The sequence below is a fragment of the Meriones unguiculatus genome, chromosome 18 (assembly GCF_030254825.1).
Source record: "Meriones unguiculatus strain TT.TT164.6M chromosome 18, Bangor_MerUng_6.1, whole genome shotgun sequence".
Taxonomy (NCBI): Eukaryota; Metazoa; Chordata; class Mammalia; order Rodentia; family Muridae; genus Meriones; species Meriones unguiculatus.
The window spans coordinates 37,306,325-37,319,286 of NC_083365.1; the positions used below are offsets into that span (position 1 = coordinate 37,306,325).

Consider the following 12,962-nt stretch of genomic DNA (forward strand, 5'->3'; position numbering starts at 1 on the left):
TCTGGAGACCCTTCTAGAACTATGAAAGTTAGCCAGGAAGGAAGTTTCCAGAAACAGCCAGATTTTAACATGAATTTCAGAAAAGGAAAACATTCAAAGAATGACACCTGTCTCTAAGCTCTGTGGCCTGCTAGGCAGTGACCTCCCATACCGGACAAAGAGATAAAAGGCAGCAATGCTTGTCATGTCTGCCTCTCCTCCTTTCCTGCCCGCCTCCAGCACTTCCATAATTTGATACCACCTCCTCGAAGGGTACATTCTCCTTGGCAATCCCTTGGCTTTGGACATGCCAGAGAAGCCACAGCAGCTGCATGCTTCACGCGCTAAGAAGAGTGGGGCAGATCGAATATTTGCTTTAAAAAAAAAAAAATTTAAAACAATACCATTCAACAGAATTGGATGAAAGCAAAAAAAAAAAAAAAAAAAAAAAAAAAAGCTAGGGCCTAGGAATAAACTGAACTGACATAATTTATATACAGTTCAGGGTGGGGGGTGGGGGGGGTGCGACTCTAAGACGGGGCTTTCTTAGCACAGGGGCTTGGCTGGCTGGTATGACAAATGAGGGCATAAGACCATGGCAAGACACGTGCACAGTGCACATGTCGCCATGTTATTAGGTGTAGCAAGAGGGAAAGAAAAGGTATGGGTTCGACAGGGACCCGGCTGATGGCAACTTTAATTTGCACTTTGCTCTTGGGGACTCTGCTTCAGGGGTCTCTGATGGACACAGGTGAGAAGTGTTTTTCCTGGGTCTCCTTGCCTGGAGACAAGCCCCTCCTCCTTTTTTGAGCAAAGCTTTTTTTTTCTGGGGGGCTGTTAGACTCTTCAACACAAGTTGAGGCCAGGTGCCTAGGGTTTCATGATGGACTGTTACTGCTCTGTGCATGTGGTTAATCTCAGAAGATGTCCATTGTCTCGACAGCGCTAAGACTGGTTTGAAAAACCATTCAGACGTTTGCTACTAATGGGAAAGAGATAGCTGTGACAAGCTGTGGCTAGGCTGGGGCTGGAATGGAGAGAGGCGGGAGGGTGAAGAAGCCTAAGAGAAAAGGAAGAGAGCTTAGGCCTCACGGCCCAGCGATAGCTCTTGACGCTCTGCTGCTGACTCCGAGGAGTTTCAGAGTTTCGTGCTGTTTATCTGTGGTCACAGGTTGGAGTGAGCCGTTAATTGCTGTTATCGGCACAACCCTCAGAGACGCTGCTGTGAGCCACCCAGCTGGAGCAGGGCACAGCGACAAAATCACTGTCTATTAACTACCCTTCAGAGCCAAGAAACAGCCAGGGGAGGCAAAGCTGAGAGATCCTCGTGTTAACTGATGGCTAAATCTCTCAACGTAGTTTTCTAAGTTCCTTTTCTTTTTTCCAAAATCAGTTGAAACACCCTACTTCACATTGGGCCCACTTGTAGAAACAGAAAGTGCTCAGCCCGCTGCTGCCTGTGGCCGGGTTGATCTGCTCAGATGACTTTGCGCCTGCTGTCTGGAGCCTCTGTGACTCCTTGGAGGATTTTTCTCAGAAGCTGAACGTGTTTGCGTAGCTGACGTGCTGCAGAGCACCCTCAGCCGGTGACAGATTGATTAGAAGTGAAGTGATAGCTCAGTGCCTCTGGCAGGGGATTCTGGGTGTCAGAAACACTGTTGTAATAGCCATGGCTTCTAGTTTTGGGGTTACCTGTTTACATAAAGCAGGTGAAACCGTTTATGTAAACCCCAGGATTACCCGATGCCGAGTGACGAAGATTCATCTGCAAGCGTGCTTTTCAGATGAAACCAACCATAGAACCCATACTTCAGCCACCTCCTGTAGACAGTTTCTGGGGGGCTCCAGTTCTAGGCCAATATCCACCTACTATTGAACAATAATAATTAAAACACCCACACCCACACTTTCCCAGTGAGTCTGAGCCCCAGACACCCTAAATACTGATCGGCTCCTTCTTACGCCTCTGTTGACTTTTACACTTTCTTCTCTATCTCCCCAGTCCCCAGCTGGTAGTTTCCAGAGCCACCTTGAAAAATAAACCATGTGTACAGAAATCCTCATAGATCGTGCATCCACGGGGCCAACACAAGGCAGTAAACTATTCAGTAACCTATTCAGAGTTGCTCTGACAGAAGCCTGACATCCTCCTCCCTCCCCTTCCTGGTGGACTGTACCGTCTCCACAGAACTCCAGGGTTCCATAGATTACAATACCCAAACTACTTTCTTAGACTCTATTAGATGTCAAAAGATCTTACAGGGCAAGTAAAACACACCATAACCCACCCTCTAGCAATATTGTCGGGGATGAGGCGACTCAGATTGACATGCTAGAAACTACAGCAACACAAGAGCCTCAACAAAAGGGTGACTAGAGTAAGTCATCTCCTTACTTGACAGCCTGATTCATCCCCAAGCAGACAGCCATACACCAGGCACACACACCGGAAGTCAGGTCGCTGAAATGTGTTAAGTAAGTCTTTCTGATCGCAAGCTGCGGGCTAACACTTGCCTAGTATGTACAAAGCCCTGGGTTCTATCCCCAGCGCTGCCGACAGAGTCAGCCATTATAATGCTCCAGTTCTAAGCTTTTAACATATTCATGTTTCTCATTAGTATATATCTAACACCTAAGTAACCTAACATCGATTGCCAGTCTTCCAGCTTAGTCTACCGGCATGCTTATTTTTTTTTTTTTTCAATGCAGTTTATTCAGGAACATTGAACAATCCTCGGACCCTGGGGAAAGCCAGCCCACAGCTTAAATAGCCTCTGGGTAGCCAACCCAGGCGTGCCACGGGGGCAATGCAGATAGGTCCACATCCATGGAAGCAAGCCAGATCCTCAGCCTTAGCCAAATGTGGAGTTGTTCGTGACAGAGAGCACTCACCATCGGGAAGGTGGAAGGCGGAAACCAGCTCCATCTTTAAGGCATAGCATTCCGCAGCTCTCTACAGTTCCCCCTTTTTGTTTTAGATGCATCAGGCAAGAGTAGAGGTCTGATCTCTGATATTAGAAATAAATTGGGACTTTGTACCGATGTTCATTTAGGTGTCATCCACCCAAAGAGCATCAGACCCGTCCGATACCTTTTTCTCAGAGGCGGGACCTGGGGCATCAACCCGCATGCAACCAGACATGCTCTTCTCTGGGTCCAAAGCGGCTGACCCTGAGTGCAGTGCTTAGCCTCGCATCCTGAGCGTAACATTTTAGCTTTTTATGGTATCCAACCATACCGGCATGCTTATTAGTTAATCTTTTCTTAATGGGCTAATTGACAGTGACTGAATATGGGTTTGTTTGTTTTTTGTTTTGTTTTGTTTTGTTTTCAAAAAACATAGTTATAATTAAGTCAAGGGTGAGAATTCTTTGGAATCTGCTTTGCCTACCTCTGCAGGAAAGGTGGTCCCCCAAGAAGCATCATGCTATACCTACCAAGAGGGTAAGCATCATGGGACCAGGCAAGCAAAAAGAACAAATAGATTCTCTTAACATAGGTGTGGCTTCCTCACGGTGGTGGAGGAGATCTCAGAGTGTCTGTTGTGTTTATGGATACGTGCTAGGATGGATGGAACCTTGCCTTGAAGTTCTTGCTGGACTGTGTGTGACTGAATGCTGTCACCAACTGATTGCCGCTCATAAAATAAGGTGTGTGTGTGCCAGTCTCTGACCCCCGCCCCCCACACACAGCTACTGGGAATAGTCTTTACCCCAAGCCACAAATATCTAGAATCTTTAAACTGAAACATGCAATAGATCATGCTCAGAAGTTCTCTGAAGACAGTCTGGAGGCACAGGTTATTTTGCTGCTGGATGAAGGGGGATTTTAGTTTCTTAGTTATTCTGCAGAATCCCATGGCGGTTGGTCGTCTGTCTTTAATGAGCCTCACTCCAGCTGAGCCTCACTCCAGATGATAAAGAGTTGCTGCTCATGGGAGGAAAAGGAGCGTGACAGCATCTCTTTATGTGGCTGTTTTCTGTCCCCTCTGTAGATAGATTCCTCCAGTGACAAGCAGAAACAAGACGGTGGCAAATGTGTGAATTTTTGACAAGTAGCTGAGTTAACACCTTGAACACGCTACTCCTGTTCTTGCACTTGAACAAGCCTACAAGCAGGCTTTGTGCACACTTCAGGGGCTGCATTGATTAAAACCCAGCTGAAGGACCTCTTCCTTAGAAAGTCCTTCTCCGACCATTCTAGTTACCCTCTGTCTTAGCCTCTTATTTTTATTTGTGTGTGTGTGTGTGTGTGTGTGTGTGTGTATGTGTGTGCTCGCTCACCCATGCTCGTGTGTGTGCATTCCATGCCCTGGCTACCATATTTCGCTATTCATATACTGTTGAGACAAGGTCTGTCATTGGCCTGGAACTTGTCAAGTAGGCTAGACTGGCTAGCCTGTGAACCCCCAAGATCCTTCTGCCTCTGCCTCTGCCTCCCCGGCGTGGCATTACAAGCGTGCACCTGGCATGCTGCTGCTGCTGCTACTGATGATGATGATGATGATGATGATGATGATGACGATGATGCTCTGGGACTTGAACACAAGTCCTCATATTTGCAAGACAAACACTTCACTGAGTGAGCCACCTCTCCAGCCCTCCTTTTTTTTCCCCCCTAATGATGCTAATCACTCTTGAAGTTAGCATGCCAGCTGTCTCTCCCATCAGGGTACCAACAGTGGGAGTACCAGGGCCATGGATGCTCAACTCCAGGTACTTAGCACATACTAGGTACTTGGGGATGACTAAATAAATAAATAAATAGATAGATAGAACTTTTACAAAACTTAAAAACTGGTGACTGGTTGGCTGGCTAGCTGAATAAGCCCCAAGTCGCCTCCAGGCTTATGGTCTTTACCAAGGAGAGAATCTATATGGTAACTGTAGAAAGGAAATAGATCAATGATCATAGCATTAAAAGTGGCCAATTCGACACCGGCTTCATTTACTAACGCATTGTAGGAGTCCATGCCTGAAATCTAAAAGATGAAAAAGGAACCGGAGGCTGCTGAGTCAACAAAGCCAGCAAAGGCGAGTTCGTTCCGCAGAGTTAGCTGTCCTCGAGGGTCAACAGAGAACCCCTGGCCTTGCTCTCAGCAAAATTTTAGATGAGGTTGCACTGCTCTAATTGATTGTAGTTGCCTAATTTGATATGAAAGAACACATAATTCAGCCAAATAGTTACAGCATCTAGGGTGGTGCGGGAGGGTGGGGTACCTTGTCCCCCTCCGCCCCCCTCCCCATTCCTCTGATGGCCAAGGAGCGGGTACCATCAGTTCTGAGATCCCGAGGCCAATCCAAACCCCCTACCGTTGCCTGTAGGTTTGGATCGGTGGAGAACTCCATCTGTTAGGGCATTTGCTGCATCATAACAGTTGTTGGGTTTTCTTCAGGCAACAGATGAAGAGTTCTGTCTACCGAAGCCGGCAATCTCTGAATAGCCCGAGTCCGGGAGAAACCGAGATGGACCTTCTGGTCACACGGGAACGACCCCGGCGTGGAATCCGAAACAGTGGATATGACGTAAGTGTCTGGTGGTCTCGGGTGAGTGAAACGCTTTCCCCAGAGAGCCAGGAGACACAGCATCCTATAGTATAGTGTTCCAGTCTACCCCATGTTTGGGGATTTCAAGATACCCTGCAATGGTTTCTATGTTGTGGGGAGGGCGTAGGAGGTGGGAGGGTGGTTTCTGTTTATTTGTTTTCCTCTTTTGCAAAGTAAGCTACTTGGAGCATGTGAGAGTGATTGTGATTTCTAAATTGTGCTATCCTATAGTGTACCATTGACCTGAAATTCAAGGGAGGTTGTAAGCAGTCTTAATTCCCTCACCCTTACTAGTAGAAACGTGGTTAGAACTTAGCAATGCATTAGAGTTGATGGGACACTGGCTGCTTTTAATCTACAACAGTTTTGAAAATTTGGGTTTGTTCCTAATTTCATACCTCCTTAGTGAGCCATAGAAAACAACGAGATGTCCAGCAGTGAGAGCTGATACATGAGAAAGAGCACAGGCCCGGGCTTAGTGACAGGTCTAGACTACAGACACTCCTGCATTAAGTCCCATGGGGTTTCTCCAGAGTGGGAGGAGCTACCCGGGGCCTGCCTTCGAGATGGAGGCACGCTGAACCTGGCTTTGCACCCATAAGCTCCTGTGAACGATTCCATGCTGGAGGCTGAGATGCACACCGCTCTCCCTGCCTCACAATTTCAAAGCGTCTTGATGAAATTGCAGGTTTAAAAAAATAATAATAACACTTCTTTTCCATTCCCCTAGATATTTCTTTAATTACAAGTTAATTTCTCTATAACAAGATTAATAATTCAAATACTGGAGAAACTTACAATTTGAGAAGTAGTGATTTGAATAGGGCATTTATTTTTTAAATATACCATGCTGATTTGAAGGAAAGAAGAGGTTTTCCCTTTTGAGATTAATTATTGTTTGACATAAGTGCTTAAGATGGGCTTTTTAAATTGGCCAATTTAAAACAGGTAATTTGAATCTCTGATGATCTTCCTTGGTGGGAATCTAATGTTGCGCTGACGGTGTTGCTCATCCCTTTTCTTAAGGGCCTTGCACTCCGCCGCTGAGCTCTGTCCCCAGCCCACTTGTCCTTCTTATTCATGATACTGATCATCTGTTTCTTTTACATAAAACAATTTGAGATTTTTATTTCACAAAATTCTAGACTCTGTGACTGCATATTTTCATGTTATGTCTTTGCTTTTCTGTTAAACTCTCCTAACAGAGACTTTTATATATATATATATGTAAAATATATATTCAATGTAAATATAAATATATTGAATATAAATATGAAGTATATAATATATATTCATATATATATGAAATATCTCTGGGCTAGGGAGACGGCTTGTTGAGTGAGAGCATCTGCTGTGCAAATAAGGGGTCCTGAGCTGGATCCTCAAACACCTGTGTTAAGGTCAAGCATGGCTGCAATGTCTGTGACCTCAGTCCTGGAGGTCACTGGCCAGCAAGCCTGGCTGAAAAGATACACCTTAAGTTCAATGAGAGACCCTGCCTCAAAAAATAAGGTGGAGTACCTGGAGAAATGGCACAGCAGTTAAAAAGTACTTACCACACAACTGGGAAGACAAGATTCAAAAACCCCAGAACATATACATGCCAGGTAGGCATGAGAGCTTGCTTGTGATTCAGAAGGTGGAGACAAAGGATCCCAAAAACAAGCTGGCTAGCAAGACTCACCATGGCAGTGAGCTATGGGTTTCACTGAGAGATCCTGCCTCAGTGGGAGCAATAGAGAACAATTTCCCACATCAACCTTGGGCCTCCACATACATACACACTGGAACACACGTACACACACATACCACACACACACACACACACACACACACACACACAAATAGATTAATTAAATAAATGAGAAACTAGCTTTACAGAAATCAGCCTAAGTTTTATGTTTTCAACCGTCCACCCCTGAGAGGCCAAGAACATCATTCCCAGAAGCTTGCTTAGTTTGGGGGACATTTTCTTCTACTCAAACCACTGAGAGATGTAGGTTCATCAGTTAAGTAAGCATTAATAACGTTCTGAGCAGAGGCACTTTTACAGTTAGGAGGAAGTAGGACAGAGGTTTCCCCATAGTCATTAAAAAAAAAAAAAAAAAAAAAGACAGCCTATTTTTAGCCATGTAACATAACTTTCAGCTCTATCCATTACCTTTAGAAAGTCAGGTCAGTAAACTACCTAAAATAATAGATCGCTCATACTTCACAGGTGTGTGTTCACAGATGTATGTGAGCATGTGCGTGGGTGCGTGTCTATATGCATATGTGTATATGTGTGTGTGATTTTCTTTGAAAAATATGTTATCTCAAAAAAAAAAAACATTGTAAGTTTCTTTAGGAAGAATGCTCACACAGAACATAATTGTAAGAATTTAGACTCCGGACTAAGGACTATCTCTGTCTTGTCTCTTGAGCCTTTTTGTCATTCGTGAAAAGTAGTTAACCTCTCTTGCCTGCACAGTACAAACCACGTTTTATTCTGCTCATTTTATGTGTACCGTCTAGTTGAATGTCCATGGTTTTTGGTCATTATCCCTCTTTCACAGAGGAAGAAACTGGGCCTCAGACTAGTTCCAGAGTTTGTCACCCTTCGGGGCTGCTGCCCTTAACCACCGTGCAACATGGCCTCTGAATACACCCTGCCTTGCCATATAGCTGATCTCACGTAAGACGTGTTCTGTATTTCTGAACCTCTGTGAGAGGCCAGATGTCATTTCTCAGAGGAATCCTTCTGTAGAAAGCTCACCTATAAATAAAAGGATCAGCAAATAAAGAAGAGAAAGAAATGAGTAATAGTTCTAAACAATGCATTCATTTTCCAAAAATGTCAAGGCATTCCTGGCAAGCGAACCCACTAGCCCAGCAGTGAAGCCTGTCTCCTGACTGGAAATGTGCCATTCTGCCTCCTGGGTCTGGAGCTCTCAAACTAGGCCAAAATAGCCAGTCCTTTCTGCCAGGTTAAGAAAACTCAAAGCTATGGAAAAAAGAAAACAAACAAACAAACAAACAGGGAAATTAATTTAATTTTGAATTTACCAAATGCTGACTACTTTAGAATCCCAAAGGAAAATCCTGCATACAAAAATAAAAGAATAAATACACAAATAAGCAGGTCAACTGTGCTACACAAGCAAATCTTAGCCACAGGATGGAAGGCAGCCTGGGTTGTTTGAAAATTCTCGTAGCCTCCTTCCAGCCCACCTCCATCCCCTAGGGGTTGCCTCTTGGTTTGTCCCCAGGGCCCCCATAGTTCTTCCTCATTGCCCCTTTCAGCCCTTTCTTCTAGAACATCTCCATTCACTTGTGACTCCCACTGACCCACAAAACCATTCTCTACGAGGGACCAACCGCGGCTACACCAGGCTAGGATGCAGATCACAGCATCCCTGAACATCAGAGAAGTTTCTTCCCTCAGCAAATGATAATTAACACAGAAACCCATGACTGGACAATGTACAGTGAGGGAGAGTCATTGGAGCACTCAACCCCAAGTACAATGTCTTTATCAACCCCCCCTCAAGGCTTAGGGATCTCTCCAGAAGAGGAGACAGAAAGAGTGTAAGAGCCAGAATTGGTAGATGATTCCTAGGAAGCAGTGTCTTCCAGACACACCAGGACTGATCCACATAGGAGCTCACAGAGGCAACAGCAGGCATGAGACCTACACAGGTTCAAACCAGATGAAATCTCAGTACTGGGAAGGGAAAGTAGACACAGTCCCACCCTTAACCAGAAAGCTATTTGCAACTGGTACCTGCCCGGAAGGGGAAAATCATTTTTATCCAGTGAGTGTCACTGGTTGTATCAGTCACACTCCAGGCAGACCTCAGGCCCAGGAATGGTTGGCCAACACAAAATGGATGCCGAGGTTTTTTTTGCGTGCTTTTTGTTTTATTTTGGTGATTTTTGTTGTAATGGATTTTTTGCTTGTTTGTTTTGATCTTCATTCTTGGTGGGTTTTTGTTTGTGTTGAGAGAGAGAGAGAGAGAGAGAGAGAGAGAGAGAGAGAGAGAATGAAATTGGATGAATTGGAAGGAGCTGCAGGGGGAAGAATATGAACAAAACATATTATGTGAAAACAATTTAATAATAAGTATTAGAGAGAAAAAACTCCCGTATAGCTAGAGCTGTTGGACCTGCAGAGGAGAGAGCACTGCAAAGTTTGAGACTGCCGTGTTTCCCAGCAACAATTCTGAACATCCTGTTCAGTGCATCAGCCAGGATGCTGAGTGGCTGTGACCTAATTAGTAGCCATTTTCTAAGAGTACACACTCATGATAAAAGGATGGGTTGTGTTTAAAAAGACTCCCTAAACTGATCACTCTTAACAGGCTAAGTAGATCATTAAACCATTTTTGGCTTTGAATTTAATTCCTCCTAATACATACAGCAGGTAGAAAGCTGAGCATCAAACTAAAGCAGAAAGGAAAAAGAACCCTAAAATTAATTCTTTCTGCCTTCTGTGTATTTGCACATGCTCTCTGTGAATGGTGTGTGTGTGTGCATGTGTGCTTGTACGTGTGTGTGTAGGTCCTTGCACCCAAGTGTACCTGTGTTCTTCCCAGAGCACCCTCCACCATGTACACACCCTTCTCCCAAGATGGAGTCTCTCCCTTGGTACTCACTGTTTTCCTATTATGCCAGCTAGCCAGTGTGCCTCAGCCATCCCCTACCCCTTGCCCTGGGGTTACAGGTACATATGGTCATGCCTCGTTCCTTTCAAGGATTTCTTCTGATTGTTTGTTCCTTTGTATGGGTGCATGTGTATTTGTGTGTGAGGGGCTGCCCTATGGAAGCAAGAAGAGGGTATCAGGGTCAGTGGAGCTACAGGCATGTAGTACCCCACCCACGTGGGTACTAGGAACTGAACTGGTCTCATACAAGAGCAGCAAGCACTCTTACCTGATAACCATCTCTCTAAATTTCAAAGTATAAACTTTACCTAAAATGTTGTTTTGTTTTGTTTTCTAATGGAGCTGGAGAGATGGCCCAGAAGTTGGGAATGTGTATTGCTTTTGCAGAGGATGGGAGCTGGCTCCCGACACCCACACTGGTAAGTCACAGCCACCTGTGACCCCAGCTCTGAAGCATCTGACACCTTCTTTTGGTCTCCGAGGACACCTGCAATCCAGGACCTACCACACACAGACACAGACACTTAATTTCTAAAGCATAATTTTTTAAATCTTCTTTTAAAGATTACCTTAAAATAAAATGTTGACTCTCTGAATGAAAACTATGTAGAAAATTAAGAAACCATGAATAAAAGAAAAGAAATGTCCCACATGATTCTTGGGCAGAATAAGTACTGAAATGACTTCTTCCCATAATGTTAGTATTTAAAAATGATGCCATCTTCACCAATCCTGTATCTGACAGAGGGCTAATATCTAGAATATATAAAGAACTCAAGAAGTTAAAAAGCGACAAATCAAGTTAATCCAATTAAAAAAATGGGGTACAGAGCTAAACAGAGAATTCTCAATAGAGGAATATCGAATGGCAGAGAAACACTTAAAGAAATGTTCAACATCCTTAGTCACCAGGGAAATGCAAATCAAAATGACCCTGAGATTTCACCTTACACCCATCAGAATGGCTAAGATCAAAAACTCAAGTGACAATACATGCTGGAGAGGATGTGGAGAAAGGGGAACCCTCCTCCATTGCTGGTGGGAATGTAAACTGGTACAACCACTTTGGAAATCAATCTGGCGCTTTCTCACACAATTAGGAATAGTGCTTCCTCAAGATCCACTATACTATTCCTAGGCATATACCCAAATTTGCTCAAGTACACAATAAGGACATTTGCTCAACCATGTTCATAGAAGCTTTATTTGTAATAGCCAGAATCTGGAAACAACCCAGATGTCCCTCAATTGAGGAATGGATGCAGAAATTGTGGTACATTTATACAATGGAATACTACTCAGCAATTAAAAACAAGGAGATCATGAAATTTGTAGGCAAATGGTGGGAAATAGATAAGATCATCCTGAGTGATGTATCCCAGAAGCAGAAAGACAAACATGGTATATATTCATTTATAAGTGGATATTAAAACTATAATATAGGATAAACATACTAAAATTTCTGTACACCTTAAGAAGCTAAGCAAGAAGGAGAACCCTGTGTAAGATGCTCAATCCTCACTCAGAAAGGCAAATGGAATGGACATTGGAAGATGGAGAAAACAGGGAACAGGACAGGAGCATACCACAGAGAGCCTCTGAAAGACTCTACCCAGCAGGGTATTAAAGCAGATGCAGAGACTCATAGCCAAATTTTTCAGGGAATCTTATGAAAGAAGGGGAAGATGACAGACCTGGAGGGGACAGGAGCTCCACAGGAGAGCAACAAAACAAAATCTGGGCACAGGGGTCTTTTCTGAGACTGATACTCCAAACAAGGACCATTCATGGAGATAGCCTAGAACCCCTGCACAGGTGTAGCCCATGGCAGCTCAGAGTCCAAGTGGGTTTCCTAATAAAGGGAACAAGGGCTGACTCCAACATGAACTTGATGGCTGGCTCTTTGATGACCTCTCCCTTAGGGGAGAGCAGCCTTACCAGGCTACAGAGGAAGACAATGCAGCCAGTCCTGATGAGACCTGATAGACTAGGGTCAGATGGAAGGGGAGGAGGACTGCCCCTATTAGTAGACTTGGGGAGGGGCATGGGAGGAGAAGAGGAAGGAAGGGTGGGATTGGGAGGGAACAAGGGAGGAGGCTACAGGTGGGATACAAAATGAATAAATTGCAATTAGTAAAAAGGTAAATAAATTTAAAAATAAAAATTATGCCATGCCTATGCAACAGATAGAATATGAAAGAGTTTATTGGATGGAGATGGAGAGAGAGAGGGAAGGAGAGAGAGACATGGTGGGGGGAAGGGGCACCCCAACAGAGAAAGAGGAGAGAGCAAGAGAGTGAAGTAAGAGGCAGGGGTCCTTTTATTGGCCCCTGTAGAGCAGCCAATGATGACATCACAGGTGCCTAAGCAACCTGGGAGTGGACTAATGCGTAGACTCGTGAACCAACACAGTCACTTGCCCCAGTGTGTGCAGATGGAGCACCCTTTGCCTCTAGAGGACTAAGAACATTCAAGTCATCCCGAGAATTAAAAATGTACCTACTCAGCTGGTTATTTTGTCCCCTTTGGGGGATGTTTGTTTCTTTGCTTTGCACTGCTGGGTTTGTAACACAAGACTTCCAGCATGCTAGCTTGGCAACCATTCTGCCACTGAGGTACACCACTAGCCTTGATGTTTTTTTTTTTCTTTTCTTTTCTTTATTTTTATTTTCTGAAGTCTCTTTTAATCATATTAATCCCCCACCTTCCTATCTAAATCCTTCAAGATCTGCCTCCTATTTCCCAACCCCACCTAACTTCTTGTCCCAGTATAATCTATGCCACCCATACAGCC

The 12,962-nt window shown here is 44.4% G+C and overlaps 1 protein-coding gene across 5 annotated transcripts in view; it reads left to right on the forward strand.

The window, feature by feature from the left end:
* The window catches only part of Kiaa1549l (KIAA1549 like), a 246,570-nt gene that overhangs the window by 194,248 nt on the left and 39,360 nt on the right, over positions 1-12,962 (forward strand). For 4 of the 5 annotated variants that reach the window (XM_060372076.1, XM_060372075.1, XM_060372079.1 and 1 more), the window contains exon 16: positions 5,375-5,504. In XM_060372076.1, coding sequence (XP_060228059.1) covers positions 5,375-5,504 — 130 coding nt within the window. Of the gene's footprint in view, positions 1-5,374; positions 5,505-10,510; positions 10,739-12,962 lie in introns of those variants that run through there. The other variant, XM_060372077.1, reaches the window with a different exon arrangement.